Source organism: Drosophila albomicans, chromosome X (genome assembly GCF_009650485.2).
Source record: "Drosophila albomicans strain 15112-1751.03 chromosome X, ASM965048v2, whole genome shotgun sequence".
Taxonomy (NCBI): domain Eukaryota; kingdom Metazoa; phylum Arthropoda; class Insecta; order Diptera; family Drosophilidae; genus Drosophila; species Drosophila albomicans.
The window spans coordinates 25,917,572-25,940,390 of NC_047627.2; the positions used below are offsets into that span (position 1 = coordinate 25,917,572).

Below are 22,819 nucleotides of genomic sequence, written 5' to 3' on the forward strand. Positions count from 1 at the left end.
ACATAACTAAATACAAGCCTGTAGCTAACACACACACACACACACACATTTGCCCAGCAGCAAAATTTTCAAATGCTCGAAAAAAGCAAAACTAAATAAATAAATAAATTTAAGAAAAAAAAAAGCAGGTGGCGTGCAGCAGCAGCAACAGCAGCGGGGTGGAGAAGAAGGGGAAAGGGGAAGCAGGGGGACTGCTGCATGAATGAGAGCGCAAGCGTGCGATAAATGTTCCGACAAAAATAGCGCAAACGCTAGACACTATTTATAAGGAGACGTCGAATCCAAGCAACGCCAGCGTTTCTGTTTCTGTTGTCTGTTGTCTGTTTGTGGAGCATTTTTTGGGCAGAAGAGCGACACCCAGCTATATAGCTATAGCTAAAGATATATATATGTAGACGTATATGTATATATATACATAGTATGTGTGTAGAGAACAGATACTTTCAGAGAGATACAGGCAACATCTATAGTTGAGTTGTGCATCCATCGCTGTGGCCTGTATATATTTATTTCACTTTTTTTTTTGTTTTTGGTTTGGTTCACTTGTGCACCAAATACCACAGAATACCACAGCCCTGCTTATAGATCCTACTAAGCTCCATCTCTGAGTTTATTATAGACAACGACTAGATACATTTATATCTCACTATCGCTCGCATAGCACAGATACTTTTACATTATTTTTCGATCGATGGAAAAGTTTTCTCGATCAACTCGACAAAAAATTATGAAGATGCAATACTAAATTGTGAGAAAAATAGGTCACCAACAACTAAACTATAAATAATACACTTCATAATCACACAAAACACACAAAAAGCAGAAGAAGAAGAGAAAGGAAAAGGGCAGCCAGCGAACATGTGCTCAAACTTAATGGGACCTCTAACAAATTAGTCAAAGACGTTTTTTTTTTTTTTTTTTGGAACACAACTTTGAAAGGCTTTTGCACGTTGTCTTCCATAGATCAGCCCCAATTAATTAGTTGGTATTTATATACTACATACGTATCTGCTCTGATATCTTTATGATAGCTCATTTCGTATTCGCAAAGTTTCTCTCAGCTGTTCTGTTCTGTTTTGTTCTATTGTTGCACAGTTTTGATCTTTTGCCGTTAAGCGAAACCATTTCTAAATAGAGTTCTTTCATCTTTGACAACAAAATATATTGCTACCCAAATTTAGTAATAAAAGATGTGATTCACTTACCAGGGCAAAACAGTTTAGCTGGAGCTGGAACGAGATAAAGATACAAAGTGAATAATTTGCCGAACATAATGGATTCAAGATGTAATAATGATTTAAAGAATAGGTTTCTTAATACAAAGATTAGCATAATTTTATCTAACAGTGTTTGTTTTTTATAGTTTCAAATTGGAACTTAGATTTTGGGGTTCATAGAAACAGCAACCAGCATAAAATACATTTCAATTATTTAATCAGAAATTGCGTGAGTAACTTTAGCACAAAAACTACATTTCTGTCGACTATTTTGTAGAGTAATCTCAGCTATATAAATCAATTTTTTGATATCGAAATAACTTTTCTGGAATAGATTAAAATAAGTCAGAAAACTAAACTACAAGAAGAATGTGAGATTTTGTATAAAATCAAAGCAGTGAGGTACTATTCTTATAATATTCCGAATTATATACCGCAAAAATACTAAAATATAGTAACGGATATATTTTGTATAAATATATAGTACAGTAATAGTAATATATAGCATAGTATATATAGAGCTACGTTTTTACCCATACAAAAGTATTTCTTTCAGGAATCAGAAAAAACTTCAATTAATATTATACCAAAATAAATCATAAATCGAAAAATCAACCAATCAAAATGAAAAGTATTCAATTTGATTTTAGGCCGATTCCAAAGAATCTAAAGTAACTCAGATCAATTGATTAGCATCTTTATACAAAAGTATCTCTAGCCAAAGTATCTTCTGCACAAGTATCTCAGTTGTTAACTAGAACTTTTTTAGTGGAAGTTGTTAAACTCAGTGTGTGAGCAATTAGTATATTTCGAAGTGAAGTGTTGCTGCCAAGTTCTACTCATTGTGTGGCTCTTCAAGTGTTAAATGAATTTGGTTCATGGTTCGGTTCCGAACCGGTTTTTAAATTGCTACAAAAGCCATTCGAGCGCAACATGTTTATAATAATATTTTGCAGCTTCTGTCGGGCCAAACAAACACGACACACACACACACACACACACACACGCACACTCAGCTGCTTAGAAAAAGCAAAAAAAAAAAAAAAGAAAATGAAAAAGAAAGAGAGATAACGAAAGAAAGAAGGAAAAAAGTTTGTTTGGAGTCAGCGACTAGCGGCAAGTGGTTTTTGCGTTGGCTTTGACTGTGGCTTTGGCTTTGGCTTTGACTCTTCGAGCCAAGTCGAGTTGACTTGAGTTGAGTTGAGCCGGTTTTTCCCGCAGTTAACTGTTAGTTTAACAGCCTTTTTCCCAGCGTGGCAAATCTTGTTGCCTCTCTCATTTCTTCACTTCACTTCACTTTTTGTTGTTGTTGTTGTTGTTCATTTCTTTTTTGCTCTGCGTCGTTTCATAATCGCTGTCAGTCTGTTTTGTACCCGTTGTTCATCTTTGTCTCAGCTCTTCGCTCATTTTGCATGTCAAAAATTGCCGTTCATAAAGCTCTTTTCTGCCGCTTTTCCATGTAGCTAAAAATATTCAAAAACACAGCAACAATGATTGGAAAAGCCAACAAGAAAATCTCTTTTGCATTGTATTTTTTTTCTTTAAAAACGAAAAACGAACTCATGGAAAAATTGGATAAATTTTCACAACTAAAATTGAAGGCTTTTTGCTTTTCGGTTTTTTTGGCGTGGGCAATTCACAGTTTCAATGCTGAAAACTGAAACTGAAAAGCAACTGAAAATGATGGAAACTTTTTCAACGGTTTCAAATGCATTTAATGAACATTGCAGCAATATTTCATTTTCAATATGAACTCTTAACAATTCCAATTTCAGAATGTTGCTTAAATTTGCAATTTAATTAAGTATGAACAATTTACTATAAGCATAATAGAATAAATACTTCATACACAGAAAGAAAAAACGTGATCAACTCAAGAATATTTTCTTAAATCAAAGTTTATTTGATGTCAAAATTTAACCAAGAAGGTTCTTGAATCGAGATTGAAATTCTACAAAAATTCTAGATCTTAAAACTCATGATTATAATCTTTTTTAAGAATGCAAAAATTTGAAAGTTGAACTAAGAAGGTGAAATCTTAAATCAAGATTTGCAATCTACTTTTCAATCTATTGTAGTATTTTTTTCTCTATATTTTATTTATTTTACTCTACAATTAATAGAAAAATTTAACTTTAGGTTTAATGAATGTTGAATTCATATTTGCAGTTGAATTTTTAAATTACAAAATGAAAGCAATGCAAATTTTTTAATTGAAATTGAACTTTTGCGTGGGCAATTTTAGTTTTATGTTTTTATAATGTTCGGATTAAGTTCATGGAAAATTGTAAAGCGCTGTGAAAATTGAAGGTTTTCTGTGTGTTTTCGGTGTCTTGGCTGGCGTTTTTCATTATTCAATTTGAAATTGAAACACAAATTGAAATAGCCTAAAAGAGCTGTCGCGGCCTTCCTCACGTTGATGTTGTTGTTGTTGTTGCTTTTGCTGTTGATGTTCACCTTTCTGCTGTTGGCTAAATTTAACAACAATTTTGTTTACTAGAGACAAATTTAAAAGCATTAATCATATGGTTTGCGTTAGCTGGTTGTTGTTGTTATACCCGTTACCCATAGGGTAGAAGGGTATTATAGCATTGTGACTGCAGGAAAAATGTATGTAACAGGCAGAAGTGGGCATATCTATCGTCTATAAAGTATATATGTGCTTTTTAGTATTTTATCGATATACCAAATATGCTTCATGGTATATTTGAGTATTTCTGCAGTATATTATTTGGTATACTTTAGGAATAATGCTTTACTTTTGTTTAAAGCAAGTAGTGAGTATCATTAACAGCCGAATCGATATAGCCATGTCCGTCTGTCTGTCTGTCTGTCCACCCGTATTAATACCTAGATCTCAGAGACTATAATAGATAGAGATATAACTTTTTTCGATAGCACTCGTTATTATTACACGTAGATCAAGTTGGTTTAAAATTTTTGTCACGCCCACTTTCCCCTCCGAAAATCGACAATCGAATTTTTGTTATTCGAGAATTTGATTGGAATCGGATAAAAATTGTAAAAGTTATTTGGGAAATACTTCATCGATATACCAAATGCACACTTTGGTATATTTTAGTATTTTTAGGTATACTAATTCGGTATATAATTATTACTTTATGGTATATTTTGAATGTAGTACTATATCAATATACCTATTTAGTTTTTAGTATTTTTGGTATATTCTTTGGTATATTTTTAAATTAATACCGCATTGTTTTACTTTTAGTTTAGTATTTTTAGGTATACTAATTCGGTATAATTTGTTATTACTTTATGGTATATTTTGAATGTAGTACTATATCAATATACCTATTTAGTTTTTAGTATTTTTGGTATATTATTTGGTATATTTTAAAATTAATACCGCTTTGTTTTACTTTTATTCATTATTTGATATATTTTAAAATTAATGCCGCATTGTTTTGCTTTTATTCAATATGTTAAGCGGGTATCACACAGTCGAGCACACTCTACTGCAGCTTTCATACATGTTGTTGTTGTGGCAGCAACAGGCGACAGTGTCAAAGCCAACGCGAGGCTGTTGCTCAATTTGCAGCAGCAGCAGCAACAACTAATAACAACTGCAGCTGACTGCACTCGCTTTGGTCAGTTGAACAACAGCAACAAGAACAACAGCAACAACAATGCCGGCGGCAACAACACCCGGTTGTCTAACCCCCTTCCCCCTTCCCTTCCCCTCTCTCCCCACACTCGACTTTACCCCTTTTTTATTTGCCGCCAGCAGCATTTCTTTTAATTGTTGTTGTTGCTGTCTTTGGGGCCCGCAATTTCCATTTTTGATTTCCATGCTTCGCTGCCTCAACTCGCACTCCACTTCCCCTCGTTCCCCTCTCTTCACTCTCCTCGCTCCATTTCCCCCCTCTCCACCCGTTTGGTTTTTTTTGTAGTTCGTCAATTTGTGAGGTTTGTTACGCTTTAGCGGAATTGCGCCAAATAACTTGGCAAGCCTATTCAGCAACAACAATTAGAACAACATCAGCATCAACATGAACAGCAACAACAACTACTATAATAATAATTATAATAATAGCAACAACAACAACAATGGCGACTACAACAATAGCCCGCAACACGTCACACAACTGACAAATGATTATAAAAATAAATGCACATCAAATTCTAATGAAAATTTGCAATTACATTTCAAATTTCTTAATTCGACTCTCTAGCTTTTTATAGCGATATTCTCTCGTATATACAATTTGTTTGCATTTCTTTTATTTCGATTTATTATTTTTTGTTTCGTTTTTGTTGGCCCACATTGTAAAAGCAGCAACAATGTGCTTTTTCTTTTTGTGTATTTTGCCAATGTTTCACGAAAAAATTCTGTTTGTGTTTGCTGCTTATTTAAAGCAACAAATTTCACCAATTTCTTTGGGTGGGTGTTTTGCTAATTTAGTTATGCTAGAAATAACTGAAGCAAAATTTATAATCTACAAGAAAATTGCGCACACAAATGTTTGACAGCTCAACTCAAAGTGTTGCAATAGTTAGTTATAATAACACCTGAAGAAAATTCTTTTTCTACACTGAAAAAAAGAACGTTCTAAAATTAAGATTTTGGTCTTATTGCTAAGGATTTTAACCTAAAAAGTGCTTCAGAACATCAAAATTATAAAGTTAGAAAAAAATCTTGATTTTCGATATAAGACCAAGTTCAAGGAAACAAATTTTATAGTTTTTAGAATACAAAATGCTATTACAAGATCAAAAACATGGCTATAAACGCTGATCAAGAATATATATACTTTAAAGGGTCGGAGATGTCTCCGAAAATTGTCTTCTTTTCCCACTGTAATACCAAACTTTATAAAGAAATATTTCCAACTATAATTTGGCCATTAATAAACAAAACTAAAGCTTATCAAAGCAATCAATTTGTCGTTCTGTTGTTGCAAACTTGCTGTCTAATTGTGTGTTGCTTTGGAATACCCTAGTTTTAAATAATATTGTGAAGGCGGAAAGGAACGTTCTTTAGTGCGTGCAAGCAAAAATATGGAAGCAGCAAGTTATATGCTACCTCACTCTCTCTCTCTCTCTCTCTCTCTCTCTCTCTTTCTTCCCCTCTCTCTCTCGCTCTTTCTCTCTCCTGTTTTATCTCTCGCTCTCTCATTTTGCATATTGCTTAAATAATCTCTACAACTAAAAATAGCAGCGCGTGTTTAGCGTCTCTCACTCTCTCTCTCTCTCCCTTGTGCTTGCCTTCTCCCTCGCACATATTCAAAACTTGTGCTCTTCCTCTTCGGCTTTTGAAAAATTTTGCTGGCCAAATTTGGTCAAATTGTTATAAACAAGAAGCGGGAGAAGCAGGCAACGGTTCACTCGGACAGCTGTCAGTTTAGGGGAATATTTTGTGGAGGAGGGAAACGAGCGTTGATGGGGTGGGGGGGGGGGGGGGGGGTGTAGCGGGAAAATGCGCTTGACGTACCCCGAAATCAAATGAATTTCAGAATATTTCTTGATTTTCTCGATTCGCTCGTCGCTTTTGTGCCACCCGAAAAAGTCAATTGCGGGCAACCGCTGCGTATACTTAATTAATCTACATTTCTACATACGATAATTTTAACCCCCGCCCCTCCGCGCCCCCCCTCCACGAGGTCTACACACGCTTTATGGCCATAGCTATATAGTAGCTTTAGTACATCGGAGATTCAGTTGCACGATAAAGTAGCTGGAAAATGCTTCGAGTATTTTTGATGAGTGTTTTGACTGACGGTCAAAAGAGTTCAGCGTGACTTTTAAATCTACTATATAGCATACTTATTCCAAAATTACGCTTAATAGCGTATATTTTCGCAATTTATGTTTCCGAATGAATGTCTTTCAATTTTGCGCATATTTCTGTTGATTTGTTTAATTGCTTTGCCAATAAATCACAAAAGGATTTATTATTCAAAAATATTTGAAATGCGTAAAAAGTAAAATAGGATGATAAAACAAATTTAATTTCATTTTGAAAAGTTCAAGTTGTTAGTCAAACAAATTCAATACAAACATTATATTATACAAAAAAAATTTAATTTCATTTTGAATACTTCAAGCTGTTAGTCAAACAAATTTGTTTACGAAATTCTTTAGCTTTAATCGATTCTATACAAAATATTATAACATATATTTTTGTATTATTAAAATTGTCTCGATCAGCATTGATATTCTTGAAATATTTATGCATTGCGGCATCTACTATATATATATCTGCGTATATCTATATATTTGTATCTATATGTTTATATAAAATCACACATAGTTTGTGTAGCGCAATTTGAATTCATGTGGAGAAAGGCGAAGAGCTGTGAATTGATCGAAAACTGTTAATGAGTCATGGAAATGCTCGTAATTATTGAGCTGAAAGAATTGTTCGATTTTTCGCGCATTTCCTCATTGTCTGTGTTGTATGCGGCGTATGCGCAATATGCTCAGCATTACGCATACGCCAGGTATGCTTGCCGACGTTCGCTCGATTCCGTTCAGTTCAATTCAATTCAGTTGAGTTCAGTTCAGTTTGTTGTCTAACGTCGGGGAAGAAACAACAAAGCCGTAAGACAAAAAACGAAAAAAACGACGACGTACAAAAGCGAGCGTCAATCAGCCGGAAGATTCTGACCATGGCTAAGGACGACACAAATTGTTGTGACTTCGACTGCGATTTCAATTCAATTCGTTTGTTGTTGTTGTGGTTGTGATTTTGATATTTCTGCCTTATCATCGTTGGTGATCAGGGTCGAGCGGCAAATACGTAAATTGGCTTTTGGCCTTTTGCTGTTGCTGTTTCTATTTCATTCTCGTCAGTCTTTTTTTTTTTTTTTCTTCTTTTTTCTTTTTTGGCGTAGCCGGCGAATGCGCTCATCGTCTGTATTTAGAGTTAAGCCAAAAAGAAAACAGCTGGCGTCTGCTTTTCGGCACACACTGTGGACCAATACTTTTCTATTTTTTTTTTGTCTCTCTCATTTTCCGGTTGATAAACAAACTAAGCAACAACAACAACAACAAAAATATGATCATGCTGTTTCATTCACGCACACTCTTTATTTCAGGTGAAAACGACACGCATTAGCAGCAGCTACAGCAGCAAATCAGGCAACAACATCAGCAGCAGCACCACCAGCAGCAACAGCAACACTAACAACAACAACAGCAACAAGAAGACAACAACAACAGCAACAACATCATCAATAACATCCTCAGCACCAGTTACACGCACAACTTGTGACATCGAGGAGATTTGGGACGAGCAGTTACTTAGGCAATTGGTAAGTTGACAGCCACAAAAGCAAACTCATCTCATTATGGTTACGATTCAACTTGCTATCAATCAACATTCAAAGAAATTAGTAGGCAGAAAGTTCTGAATGTGGTATTAATGTTTAACACTTTACAATGAATATACCGAAAAAAATACTTAATTATTCCAAAAGCTATATTTCTTATATGTATATACTATTATATTTAAAATAAACAATAGAATATAGTTACTTTTGAAACATACAGAGTAAAGAATATTTGACATGTAAGAAAGCGGTATTAGTGTTTAAATATTCACTAGTAATGTACCGTTAAAATACTTAAATATACCAAAAGCTATATGTGGCATTATATTATACTACCATATTCAAATTCTACCATAGAATACAGTTACTTTTGAAGCCTACATAGCAGAGAATAAGAAGGCAGTATTAATGCTTAAATATTCACCATTAATATACCGAAAATATACCAAATTCGATGTGAAGTCTTGATAAATATTATTTTATGTTATTAAAGTAGAGCTGTAGCATCGACAATAATTAAGTGAGGGAAATTTAATTAGAGAACAGTCTTGACCTGTATATTTATAGTAACATTCTCTCACGTCATCATCTTTGCTTTGATTCCCCTCGATACTTTTAGCTGGAACAGGCCTCCACATACGAGGAGCGTCGCAAGATCCGTGCACGTTTACGCGAACTTATGGCGGAACGCGAAGGTAAGTCGCATTATGTGTTTAACACTTGGCATCCTAACTATACAGCACTACTCTATGGTATACCAGAGCACTAACCCACAAGGATAATAATGGCAGTTACAGGAAGTGACCAGACGATTTACTAACTGGTTATCGGAGTCTTTACTATATATGATAATCGATATAGCTCTCTATTAGCTATCTCTCGCTCACTCTCTTTCTACTTATTTTACTATCTCTCTCTCTCGATCTGTATCTATCGTCGGTAAACTATATAGCTTCTGATTGTGTTCTGTATTTGTATCTTGTAGATATGCAAACAGCGCATACTCGTAGCTAGATAAAGTGATATTCGAGGACAGGTATTGCAATTACTCGTCAGTCAAACAATTACGCATCATTCATCTATCTACATCTCATATTGTCAGACTCGTTTGTTCCGCACTCGTTCATAAAACATTCAATCGTTGGTCACACTTGTCTACACGTTTCATTTATTCACTTTTACACAGCATTCATCTACTCGTTGCCTCTCTACTCGTTACATATTTACTCGGTGCATATTCATTTACTCGTTGCCACATATTTACTCGTTTTACTTTTACTTGTTCAACGCTCTCTGTTATTGTTTTGCGTTTAGCGTTCATTCGTTTTGTTCTCTCTTCTGTTTCTCGTTAAACGCTCTCACTCGTTCGCTCCGGTTCTCGTCTTTAAACGCAAAACGCCACTTGTTGTTCTCTCGTTACACATTCGTTCGTTCAATTGTTCAAAACGATCAAATATTCATCACCAATCTCTCGCTATAAACGTTCACTCGTTGTTCGTTTTCTTGTTTCGTTATTTTCTCGTTTCTTTTGCCTATTCGTTATACGTTTGCTCGTCGCAGCAAAAGCTAGTGGCTTGCTAGGCTTTTGATGTGACGACGATGTGCCCCTTAGACCCGCTCTATAAAAAAATTCCACAAAAAATTGATCTCGTTACAATTTCAGCGTAGGGCAGCCCAAGTGAAGCCTGCTCGACCTTTCGATTCTTCCGACAACTGTTTTTATCATGCTTTACGTCTATATATTCCCTCCCCAGCGTTTTTGTTGCCGTGTTGTGTTCATTGTTGTGCGCGTTACAACGCTTTCAAAAATCTGCTCAAAAAGAAATCAAGAAAACAAAAACATATATCTCTCTCTTTCTCTCTCCCTCTTTTTTTCTCACTCTCATCACACACTCTTAATGCATTTTGATTGAATTTTGAAATTGCGTATGCGTTGTGCGCATTTTAGAGCAGAAAAATTTGAAGGCAGGCGGTGCAAAAGCCGCTGCCAAAGAGGAGGAAGAGGAGAGCAGCGCCAGCGAGTATGAGGAAATAATTGAAGAGGTAACCGACGACAGCGACGAGGAGGAAGAAGAGGCCGAGAAGGTGGAGGCAAAGCCACAGTCACAGCCACAGCCAAAGACACAAACAACAGCGTCAACCAAAGTGGAGCAAAAGCAAGTGGAGTCCAAGCAGGCAACAAAGTCAAACACTAGCACAAGCACTAGCACCTCCACTTCCACCTCAGCTTCTAGTGCCACCTCGACCACCAAGGTAGTGGAGGAAAAGTTGGCCAAAGTAGAGCTTAGCAAGCAGGTGGTGGAAGCAACTGGCAGCAACGTGGTCGACGGTCAACAGAGTGAGTCCCTGCCACAGAAGACAGAGCCACAAGTACAGTTACAGCCAGCAGCAGCAAAATCAGCAAAAGAGGGAGCTAAGGGAGCAGCAACCGCATTGAGCCATAGTCTTAGCAGTAACAGTAGCAATACTAACAGTAGAAAAATCCCGAGTAGTAGCAGTAGCCATAGCATTAGCCAAAAGCCAAAAGTTGTTAGCCAGACGCAAATAAAAGACGCAAACGAAGACGGTCCAGGGAAGGAGAAAGACAACGACGTCGACGTCGACATCGACGATAAGAGTGATCAAATAATGTCACAGCCACAAGTGAAACGATTGAGTGTGCCACAAAAAGAGGATTCCGGCACCGAAAGCGGCGAGGATTTGCGTTTGCTGGCCGCCGGGTTGCGTGATACGTTGCAACAGCGCAGCAGCGGGGCCAGCAACGATGCAAATCGCGGCCTGCTTCAAGAGGTCACCGATGCACTCAGCCGCCTCGAGTGCTCCCTCAAATTGGGCCAAGAGCTCGCCGTCGATGGCGGTCAACGGCAGGCGTTGCTCTCGCTTATAGCGCGCCTCCAGTGCGGTCTAAGCGCCCCCGAGAAGCTGGCAGACGGCGAAGCCGCTGCCGATCAGCATCGCGATCGGGAGAGTCCCGAACAGGAGCAGGGGAGTCGACAGCGTTTCGCAAAGCGGCGACAGCGCAGCAATCGTCATACAGTCGGTGTGAGTCGCGAGGAACTCGCCGATGCTCGCCGATACATGGAAGACATGCTGTTGCTGGAGCACAAGTCACAGCCGAGTGTTGCTGTGGTGCCGCCGCCACCGCAATTGGCACCGCTGCCCCTGGAGCGCAACGCCAGCTCGGGTGCCATTGTGGGTGCGCCTAGCACACAGCTGTATAGGCCCAATCAGTTTGTGCCAAAGGCACAACTCAAACCCCACAGCAGCAGCAACAGCAACAATCGCCGACCGTTGTCGGGTGATTATGCCGTCAGCTTTGCGAACTATCAAGCGGCAGCGGAACAACCGGCTGCTCCGCTGGACTCCAGTCAAGCGCCACGTTTCAATGGTGCCAAAAAGCAGCTAATGAAACGCGCCAATACCATCGATATACCCAAGGCCAAGGCCAAGTACAGTTCAGCAGATTGTGACAGCGACTCGGAGTTGGACGATCACAGTCGCAGCAGCAATGCGGGACCTAATCAGGGACTGAAGCGTGCGGTGCAAGTGAGCGTTAAGCGGCGTGTACAGCATGTAGTGCCACCGTTTGAGCCCAAGACCGAGAACGATCACAAGTTTCTGGCGTTCATCAACAAGCAGAATCATCAGGGCGGTCTAGGCTGGGCGGGAGCACGCTCCGTATCGAATTGGACGCACAAGTTTGGCAACATCAAGCACACGTTCGAAACGGGTGTGGCTGCGACGGCCACAAAGGGTAAACCACCGCAGCCGCCCACATCACAGCAGCACCATCAAAGGGAACGGGAGCGTGAGCTGCAGCGGGAGCAACAGCATCGGGAGTTGCAACATCGGGAGCTCCAATTCAGGGAGCAACAACAACGGGAGTTACAGCTCAGGGAGCAGCAACACCGGGAACAACAGCTCAGGGAGCAACAACACCGGGAGCAACAACAGCGGGAGCAACAGTTGTTGCGGGAGCGTGAACTCGACCGCGAGCAGCAGCAACAACTGCAGCTGCAGCATCAACAGCAGCAGGCGTTGCTCGAGCGTCAGCGCCGTCAGGAGCTGGAGCGTCAGCTGCGTCTCGAGCAGGAGGCGCGCTACGAACGCGAACAGCGTGCTCGAGTCGAACGCGAGTATTACGAGCAGCAGCTGGAGCGACAACAGCTGGAGAGGCAGCAGCAGCTGGAGCGTCAACGTCAGCAGCAGGAGCAACTGGAGCGTCAGCGACGACAGGAAATGGAGCTGCGCATGCAACAGCAGCGGGAACGAGACAGACAGACAGAACGCGAACGGGAGCGTGAACGAGAACAGACAGCTGCTGCAGCTGCAGCTGCGTCCGCTGCACCGCTCAATCAGTTCATACACGCACCGCAGTCGGTGTTTCGACCCATCGAACAGGGTCAGCCGCCGGCACCAAACATTTACAAGCCCATACCGCAAAAGTCGCAGCCGGGAACGCGCAACAAAATGCAGTCCACCGCATCGGCGCCAACAACGCCGCAGCATCAGCAACAGCCACAGCATCTGCAGCCGCGTCCCAGCTACAGCAACACACCGTCGCCCGCTTCGACGGCGGCCACATCGCCAATTGGTTTGCCCTGGGTGGCTAAACCGCGAGTGGATAACAGTGATTTTAAGCGCAAAGCGCATCACTTTGAGGAGCGTTCGCTGCGCGACAATCTAGAGCAACAGCAACAGCAACAGCAGCAGCAACACATCTCCTATGGCGCCCAAGTGCAACGCCACAATTCGTTGCGCTCGAAGGCGCCGCCGTTGAGCTTCAGCGAGTTCAAGAAGCGTCCATCGCTGCCCAACGCCATGGATCCCGAGCTGCAATTGTATGCGCAACCAGCACCACCACCTCAAATGCCGCAACAGTCGCAACACCAACCGCCGCCGCCGCCCACAAATATCTCCTTTACATATGCGGACTATGCACCGTCTAGTGTGCGTCGTGGAGCCACCAATCTAAGCAATTACCGCAGCCAGCCTTGTCTGAGCAGCGGCGTCTTGGAGCCACTCACAAATCCACATGCTGCCCCACTTGTGCTAACCAATGCGAATCCAACGTACTTGCCACCACCATCCACACAATCGTCGCGGCACTTCGACTTTGTCAGTCCCGTCGATAGTCCGACGAGCTGTTTGACCGCACCCCTGATGACCGACAACACGGACGATGATCTCGATCTCGATTCGGATCACAATAATATGCACGAGTATCGTGCGGAGATCAAGGTGATGCGTAAGCCACGCAGTCAAACGGCTGTCACAGTCGCCGGACGTCGCACGGCGCACGTGAGCGACGATGAGGTCTTCGGGCGAAACTCCCGGGCGGCCAAATCGCTGCTCTACACTATGAAGCAGTTGGGCGGCAATGGTCAAGGCAATGGCAGCCCTAGTACAGCTGCAGCTCCGGTTGCCCCTAACAAGCCAACACTGAGACCTCAAGTCTCAACTCAACCGCTCACAGCGCCCAGTTCGCCGAGCAAACCGGGCTGCCTATCGCCCGATGGACGTCTGTATCAAGCACCGCTTGTGGAACCACTCTTTCCGCAGCTCAGCAATTTCGAGGCCAAACGCCAGCCGCAGTATCAAAGCCAACAACTGCAAGCAACTCCAACGATTCAAACGCAAACACAATCGCAGCCCAGCTATGCAAGTGAAACACAAACAAGTTATGTGGTGACTTATCCGCTGGAGGATTCGGCCGATGAGCAGGAATCAAGCCTGAGTTTGCACCGTGTACGTCGCAATTCGGAACATTCGAATGCCAGCTCCAGTCTGAGCATGACCAGCTGGACAGCGAATCCGATGCACGTACAAACGGCGCCATTGCCGCCACCCGTGGATCGCAGCAATAAACCGCAGCTGGCACCCAAGCCGGCGCCCCAACAAACTCCTGTTGCTCCCAGAACTGCGCCAGCTCCCACACCTGCAGTTGTGCCACAGCAATATTCGCAGCCTCAGGCACAGCAGCAACCGCCTCGTCCTAGACTAAGCACACGCAGTCACACCATCAGTGAGACCAACTACGATCCCAAGCCATTGCAGCGTCCCATTCATATGGAGAGCACACTGCAACAGCGTGTAATGTCCCAGCAAACGCTGACCACCAACAATCGACAGCAGGTGCAGCAGACGCAACAATTGCAACAGCAGGAGCAGCTGCGTCGCAAGAGTCTCGGCAATGTGCTGGAGCAACGGGAGAAGCTCTACTACGAACAGGAATACAAATCGTCGGCACCCGCGGATACGCCGGACATTGTGAAATCCTCGCTGCCCAAGGAACAGGCACCACTGCTGAAAAAGTTCGGACCACCGCAAAGGCATCATTACGTGCCGAATGCGTATCAAAGTCCTCAAGTGGGCAGCAAGCAAACAATCAATCACAGCAGTCACAGCAGCAGCACAACCACCACCAGCATTACAGTACAGCAACAGCAGCAACATCAGCAGCATAAGCCCACGATTGTGGAGACGCCAGCGACGCCACAGCCGCAGGCAAATCCCGCTGAAGCCGCTCCCGAGGATCAAATCCCACGCAACATTGTCTTCAACAACGTGCACGCCTTCAGCTCGATGAGTCGTCGCAATCACGACGACGACTTCCTGCAACAGCAGCCAACGCACAACGGCGGCTCACGTCTCAATCGGCTGAGTAAATGTGATTCATGGACACAGATCTGCAATCAACAGCAACCGCAAACAAATGGATACAATCAACCATCGTTGGCCACATCGCCGGGTGAACTGCGACGCACGAAGTCGGGACATTCGTTGGCTGTTCCCAAACTGTATGAGGCGGGCATTGACAAGTCGCAAGTGGGTCAAAAGCAACGCACCGTTGCCGCCTATTTCTCGGGACAAAAGTCACCAACGGGCAACGATGAATTGCTTCGCAGCACCACAACAACAACGACATCGACATCGACAACGCAACGAAAATCGGCGATAAATCGCACCAAGACAAGTGAAAAGCTGTCGACAGCACGCAAATCGTTGAGCTCGCTAAACTCGCAATCGAATGGTAATGTTGCGGCAGCGAGTCTATATCGTGTGGGTGGTTTGGGTGGCGTGTCGGGTGCCACAGCTGGTGGTGTTGGAATTGGTGGCGGCGGCGGCGGCTTGAGTCGCAGTGCAACAATGCCGCATATTGCGCATCTCAATCTGTTGGACGAGAGTAATGTGGAGGATGCGTTCGAGCAGCTGATGCTGGGCGCATAAATTGTTATCGATAACGGGTTATCGATCAGCCAAACAGCAGCAGCATTCCAGTTTGAGCCGCCCAGCGAGACGCAACTGGACCCACCAAACAAACAAACAAACAAACAAAAAACGACACACACACACATACGCACTCTCTTTCTATCTCTCTCACATTACGAAGTCGAAACTGTAACTGTAACTGTACTGATTACCGAATACCGATTAACGATTATTGTTTACATGTTTAGCGTTACAAAAAATACTCGCTACTGTTATTTTGAGCGTAGTTCTTACTTAGGCTTTGTTTTAGCTCAACCAGCCCCTAGCCATTTTACCCCCTTTACCACCTTTCCCTCCAAACCCTACCCGGAGATATTCTAGTCAATTGAAACGATTCACTCGGTTTCAAATCGTTGCCCCCACCTTTCGGCAAAAACAATGTTCCTTGCGTTCGATATTCGATGAGTCGTCATCAAAACTAGCAGGAGGGACGACATGAACTTAAAAAAAAAAGAAAAAAAAAAACAACAAAAGATCTTAAACACATACACACACACACACACACTGCCGAGTTTGCGACGCTGCCCCAACCGCAGGATGCCAATAAACAAAACAACAACGACAACAAGATCAACAGCAATATGAAAAGTTTTCTCAAACAAAAAATGAAGAAGCACAAGCACTTTGTGAGTGAAATTCAACTACAACAACACGAAATGTACAAAACAGCGTTGCCACCTTGTTTAAATTAGCGCGTTCCATGTACTACCATTATTTTTGCTACTTACGCCCGCCCGGCCTAACTGCATATCAACGTTACTTATTCGCATATTTTTTATATATATATTTTAAATATATTCGTATATATTTGTTATCTTTATATATTTTTTTTACCATACACATATTTTTGCCTGCCCTTCTTCCCCCACCATCGAGAACAACTGTACAAATGTTAGTTTAGCTAGCGCTTTTAACGTTTTGTTTTCGTTACCATTACCGTTACGTTACGTTTCCATTTCGTTTCATTCCGTTACGTTGCGTTACGTTACGTTGGCTGGTTGATTGATTGGTTGGTTGGTCCAGCGAAAAACATACTTAAAAAAAAAGAACTACACTAAATTTATCAACTCCCATGCTGTCCCTCCTGATCTGGAATACCTTAATATTTTTTTTATCAAACTCTCTCTCTCTCTCTCTCTCTCTTTTTCTCCAAATGTCTCAGTCTTTTTGTACATATTTTACGCCCCCTATCCCACCCTGTTTACCACTTTTTTGATAATTACTACACAGCTCAGCTCAACTGCGCCCCAGTTTGCTGTGCTGGCTGTTTCTTTGCCTTCTACGCAAACGTTTTACTAGCATGTTTTTGATTTTACAGTTTTTTTTTCGTGTTCCGTTTTTTTTTTTTGTTGTTCCTGTTAATACACTTTGTAAATAATTTGTGCATGTTTTCTTTAGCATTAAGTAGACGTAGTTGTAGCTGAAAGTCGCTGCACCACCAACACCACCAGCGTCACCAGACACACCAACCACCACCCACAAAATCGCCAACAGCAAACGCCGCCAATTTCATCTCAGCGGCCACGATTCGTTCTCGATTTCGTTTTTCATACTATTTTCTAACTTTTTTCCTAATCATTTTCGTACTGTGTGTTTTTATCTGTTATTTTTTGGAACGTGCGGCATGGAACAGCCGCTTGGCAGCGTTGCCAGACTGTGAATACATTTTTGTTTTTTCTGTAGCGGCTGACGAATGTTGACTAAAAATCACAAAAAAAAAAACAATAATATACCAATGCAAAAACAATTTTGCGAATGTTCATCGTGTTTTTACAGTTTTTTTTTTTGTGTTGCCGTGTGTAGTGTACATTTAGTTGCCTGCTCTAGATTAGTCTAAACTACAAGATACAAGAAAATAATTGAAATAACCACGATTCTAATGTAGCTTTTTTCGTATTTCCTAAGATTTTCAATAACTTTAACCACATTGTTTATATATTGTTGAATTGATTTCGATTGCATGACTAATTTTGACTTGACTAATTGTTGTAATTATTGCTTCTTTTTTCTCCCCGTTTTTCTCTCACGCCGATCAATCATCCATCACAAAAAAAAAAACAAAAACAAATCGTCTAAAACCTTTTTTCATACAGCACAACACAAGCAACAAAGCTCAACGACCAGTGAACGCACCGAGACAAAATCAAAGGATGGCGGCGCAACTCTCACTACAACAACAACAAAAGGTAACTAAAGGTTGTACATTATTAAATACATTCTAAAATTTATATATATTGATTATTGCAGTTACCACACGCACTGTGAGCGGCAGCGCTGCCTCCAAAAACATTTCACCGCTGGCCAAATTTAAGCAGCTCGATAAAGCAGCTGCCCAGCAGCAGGCTCAAAAGTAAGTGAAGCAATTTACATACTTTCCACAATTTGATAATGATATATAAATACAAATAAATTTTAGAGATACGATATATGTACATATATAGAGAGCACACACTTACTAAAAGAAATCAAACAAAATGGACTGTTTTTTTTTTTTTTTGATAAATTTAAATGTAAAAATTGCTGATATGGCAACGCCGCTAGCAGGCAGCTCCATTTACCAACATTTCTACGCCATTTTGTTTGCATTTCTTTTGAAAATACACACACACATACATACACATTCGGTGCAGGCTCACAATATACTCTCACTCACATACATACGCACACACACACACACACACACACATGCAGACATACTCAGTCACTAGATTTGTCTCCCATCTTCTGGTGTCGGTGAACAGAATTAAAAAGAATGTCTTATCCTTCTTGTGCCTAGGTTTTTATTTACAATGTAATTGTTTGTGAGGTAAATTGTAAAGCGTCTTGCTCCTAGCTATCTGTCTTCCTCTAGCCACTGGGCTCTCTGCTCTTGCTCTGTAACTTTTGTACGCACCTGTCGTCCCCTTCTATCTCTGTCTGTATCTCTCTCTCTATGTCTCTTTCCCAACAGCAACAAGAAATAAGTTAAATCAAACAACAACAAATATGCACATAATAATATAAAACGTAATCTATTTGTTGTTGTTTTCTGCTAACACAAATACATACAAAACACCAACACACGCCCACACACACATACACGAGGTAAACAATTCGAACACCCAAAAAAAAGTACAACATTTATGTATTTAAAAAAAAAACACCATAAGAAAACAAAAAATACCAAAATAAAAACCAAAAAAAAATTGTGTGAGTTTCGCTAAAACGTCTGCCCCTCCAACCTTGAATCATTTTGTTCAGATTATCTCCAACATCAAGCACACCCACGACCCCCGGCGGTTCAGCACAACCGCTGTTCAAATTTACCGATCCGGCATTAAATGCGCGCGCCGCCACTGTCAAGGATCAACTTCTACAGTGGTGTCAGCACAAAACGCAGGAATATGAGGTATCCACCACAACCTAAAAATACCAAAACAACAACCCGCAAACAAAAAAATACCAATAAGAAAAACCAAATGCAATGCAAGCGCGCAAAGCCACAGCCAATAACGACCGTTATACTTACTATATATTGAGTTTTGCAATTCCTTTTCTTTTGCGTAATTTTTTTTTATTTTGATTTTGATTTTTGTAATTTGCATTTGATTGCCGTTCGTTTTATTTTGACAAAATCTAACGCTTAGGCCCAACAACAAACAATAACAATATGAAAAACAACAACAACAAAAAAAACACAAAAACAAAGTAAATCAAAGCTAAACGCAAAACTAAAAACCAAAACAAACGCCTAACATTTGGCCGAGCTTTTTTTGAGCAACTCATTTACACACGCATACACACAAACAAACACACACACGCATACACACAAAAACACACACACACAACGCACGCAAGCAGCTTGGCGCTTGGCGCTAAAATATGTTGATGATGAAGAAGGAGAAAATTAAGAAGTAGAAGAAGAAAAAGCGAAGTTTTTTTTACTTACATACATGTGTTTGCCGCTTTATAACTGTTTTGTTATTGTTCTTGTCGCCAATTTGCTTTTGGGGCTGGATTTTACACAAGAAAAAACACACAAAAAAAAAATCATGTACCGCTTAATTACCGCTGCTGCTGAAATAGAGAAAAGAAAAAAACAAAATTAGAATGCAATGCAAGCGCTGTGCTGCAGTTACACATATTCGCAAAGCCCCCCTCTCCGCCACGCCCCCAGCAAACAATACGCAAAACGTACTTATCACAAAACACACACACACACTTTTGCTGTAATTCGCAGAACGTGCAAATAAGCAACTTTAGCTCGAGCTGGTCCGACGGCTTGGCCTTTTGTGCGCTGATCCATCATTTCTTGCCCGATGCATTTGATTACACGCAACTAACCAAACAAACACGCCGACACAATTTCGAACTGGCCTTCAGCGTTGCTGAGTAAGTACTGCATCGATATCGTCGATATAGTTTTTCTGGCAATTTATCGATAACACATTTCCATCTATACGTGCAGTGAGAAGGCTGGAATTGCGCCGCTACTGGATGTGGAAGACATGGTGGAGATGAGCAGACCCGACTGGAAATGCGTCTTTGTCTATGTGCAAAGCATCTATCGTCGCTTTCGCAATTGCCAGTAAACAAGAACAACAACAATAACAACAACAACAGTAGCAGAATCACGTGGTGGGCCACAACAACAACAACAATTACGCATCTATTCATTATATGATAAGCAAGTCCTCCCCACTTCGTCAGCCCATACACACTTCAGACAGAATTATTATGTATACGCCTGTTGGCATTTTTGTGCATCCTATATAACTACTATTTTTATCCCACATCTAATTACTTATGTTTACTACTACCACAAATGGCAGGCTCGTCGTTGCATTGAACAGCAAGAACATTTGTACGTTTTTTTGTGTTTGTTTATCATTTTTTTTTATCACATTTTTTTTGTAATTCTATTATAATTATTATATTATTATTTGTTATTGAACTTAAAAAAAAAAACTATTGCAATAATTGTTGATTTTTTTGTCATAATTTTAAATATATAAAAAAAAGAAACAAGAACAACAATTGCAAAGCGCAAAAAATTTACTAACCCCGCTGAGTTGAAGATGAGATCAGAAGAATAAACATTTATAAAGTACCCAACTATATATATATGTACACAACACAACATTAAAGCGAGCGAAATTACGAGCAAATTTACTAACTCGCAAGCAGCGGCATGCGAAATGCGATATCAAAAAATAAAAATGTATCTACAGCTAATATTAACATTGAACAAAATGTGTTTTTCTTCTGCTTACAAATTACATAGCCTACTTATATGGTCACACTGCTTGATGATCCTTCATTTGCAGTGTTGCCAATTGGTGCAAAAATGTTGCAAATGCAGAAAGGGTGCTGTGTTACCATATTAACAGAAAAAGAAAACTTCGTCAGTCACTTTGGTTTTTTTTTCAAAACGAACGCAGTTGGCATTTGCGGCTCGTTTGAAGGAAATTATTGAGATAGGCTCTCAGACATGCTGTGAAAGTCGAACGTTAAGTTTTGTGTAAAATGTCCAAACAAAATTACGTGTGAAATTCGTATTCCCAAAATTGAGTTCGTTACGCGCATTCCACACAACACATAGACTTCAAATTGACCAACACACAGTCCGCCACAAAACGAATCGCGTTATCGAATTTTGTTGCCATTCTTTTTTGGAGAGAAAATGTCACAACAGCAGCCGGAGGAAGTGCAGCAGCAGCAGCAGCAGCAGCTAGGTACGCAGCTCTCCGAGGCAACGGCTCTGCGGCTATTGAACATGGTTGTGGCCAGCACATCTATACCGAGGCTACAAACACATGCAGAAACCGAAACCGAAATCGAGATGCTAAGCGAAACAGCAACAGCTGCCTGTGATAGCATCACATTGCCAACCAGCAGTGGAACAGGGCAAGCGTCACAGGAGAGCGTGCATTCGGCCAATGAGTTTGGCAACTCGTGTCGCATCTGTCGCTGGAATCGCGTCGATATGGAAATAATCAACTGTCCCTGCAAGTGCAAAGGCAGTGTGGTGAGTTGACGTAGTGAGCGAGGTGACCATACTCATATACCGTTTAGTATATTTGTGGCGCGAAAAAGTATGTGGTATATTGGCGTTGGTACTTGTGCTTTCTAGTATATTTTAAAAGTGAGTTCACACTGCCCAACTACTGCTCACTATCCTCCCATCACAGGGTTACATACATATGACGTGCTTGAAGAGGTGGATAATGCAACGGCGCGATAATCGCTGCGAAATCTGCCATGCACCATTCAACATCACCACGGAACGAGCGAGCGTGAAGCAAATGGTGCGCGCCTTTTGCTGCGGGCGCTGCTGTGGCATGATTGTGAAACATATGCTGTTCAGTGCGTCGCTAATGCCCCTTGCCCATGTCATACTGCAGCAGGTGAGCGCATGCACTGCAGGATTTTGCAAGCATCTCGTCATGATCACCCTTGATGCGTACTTGCGCTTTTTTACTTGTGTACAGGTTTTGCATTGTATGGACAATTTGAATCAGGGCAGCACCGAACAGCTAACGGTCCAAGAAGTCTTTGTCGCATCGTGTGCGCTGCTCACATCAAGCGCTCTCTTTTTCCATTTCTTTGAGTTTGTGACAACGCGTTTTCTGCTCATACGGAATATATTGCGACATTGGTGGATGTTTGGCAGCACAAATGATTTTGGTCTCCTCGATGTTGAAGACGACACATTTGATCTCTTTTGATACAAAAAAAACCTAAGCAACTTAACCAACAAGCGCGTAAAAACATATAACATCAATAACAATTTGTAACATCTCCAAAATTGTCAATAGTTTTTTTTTTGCTACCAACAGTCCCAATAAAACTACGCTTTTCAAATCGCTTATCTTCCCACTGCTTTTAGAGATGAGAAAAGGCATATTGATTTCATTAGCGATTTATCGATATTTTGATATTATTTGAAGTTCGTATAACGATCAATGTTTTTAGCGGTTAGAATTCTGTAAGCTAATTATTATAAAATAATTTTACTCTTTGCTTATACTTGGATTTATAATTTATTGTATTATT

At 41.0% G+C, this 22,819-nt stretch overlaps 2 protein-coding genes and 1 long non-coding RNA gene across 15 annotated transcripts in view; 2 read left to right on the forward strand and 1 right to left on the reverse strand.

The window, feature by feature from the left end:
- LOC117568395 (smoothelin-like protein 1) overlaps positions 1–21,099 on the forward strand; it is a 49,237-nt gene extending 28,138 nt beyond the window's left edge. For 9 of the 13 annotated variants that reach the window (XM_034249096.2, XM_052008573.1, XM_052008578.1 and 6 more), the window contains 8 exons: positions 8,279–8,494; positions 9,132–9,207; positions 10,461–10,850; positions 17,878–17,970; positions 18,032–18,134; positions 19,025–19,172; positions 20,004–20,155; positions 20,232–21,099. In XM_034249096.2, the coding sequence (XP_034104987.1) occupies positions 8,279–8,494; positions 9,132–9,207; positions 10,461–10,850; positions 17,878–17,970; positions 18,032–18,134; positions 19,025–19,172; positions 20,004–20,155; positions 20,232–20,355 (1,302 nt within the window). In that variant the 3' untranslated portion in view covers positions 20,356–21,099. Of the gene's footprint in view, positions 1–7,695; positions 7,782–8,278; positions 8,495–9,131; positions 9,208–9,497; positions 9,549–10,460; positions 10,851–17,877; positions 17,971–18,031; positions 18,135–19,024; positions 19,173–20,003; positions 20,156–20,231 lie in introns of those variants that run through there. The other 4 variants (XM_052008584.1, XM_052008575.1, XM_052008576.1 and 1 more) reach the window with 4 other exon arrangements.
- LOC127566395 (uncharacterized) lies at positions 1,171–20,053 on the reverse strand. The gene is made up of 3 exons (XR_007955685.1): positions 19,962–20,053; positions 19,713–19,837; positions 1,171–1,229 (listed from the first exon to the last, which is right to left on the reverse strand). It is a non-coding gene; the product is annotated as an uncharacterized LOC127566395 (long non-coding RNA).
- Positions 21,100–21,234: 135 nt separating the features above from the next.
- On the forward strand, positions 21,235–22,627 carry LOC117568390 (uncharacterized). Its single transcript, XM_034249005.2, has 3 exons — positions 21,235–21,791; positions 21,955–22,170; positions 22,255–22,627. The coding sequence occupies exons 1-3, from the start codon at positions 21,447–21,449 to the stop codon at positions 22,489–22,491; spliced, it is 798 nt and encodes a 265-aa protein (XP_034104896.1). The 5' UTR covers positions 21,235–21,446; the 3' UTR covers positions 22,492–22,627.
- The last annotated feature ends 192 nt before the right edge of the window (positions 22,628–22,819 follow it).

What these genes read in the sequence shown, in the direction of transcription:
- LOC117568390 (XM_034249005.2), top strand. Translation starts at nt 21,447, where the DNA reads ATGTCACAACAGCAGCCGGAGGAAGTGCAGCAGCAGCAGCAGCAGCAG. An exon ending in GCAAGTGCAAAGGCAGTGTG is followed by an intron (nt 21,792 to 21,954) that starts GTGAGTTGACGT and finishes CTCCCATCACAG; the next exon opens with GGTTACATACATATGACGTG. An exon ending in CCCATGTCATACTGCAGCAG is followed by an intron (nt 22,171 to 22,254) that starts GTGAGCGCATGC and finishes ACTTGTGTACAG; the next exon opens with GTTTTGCATTGTATGGACAA.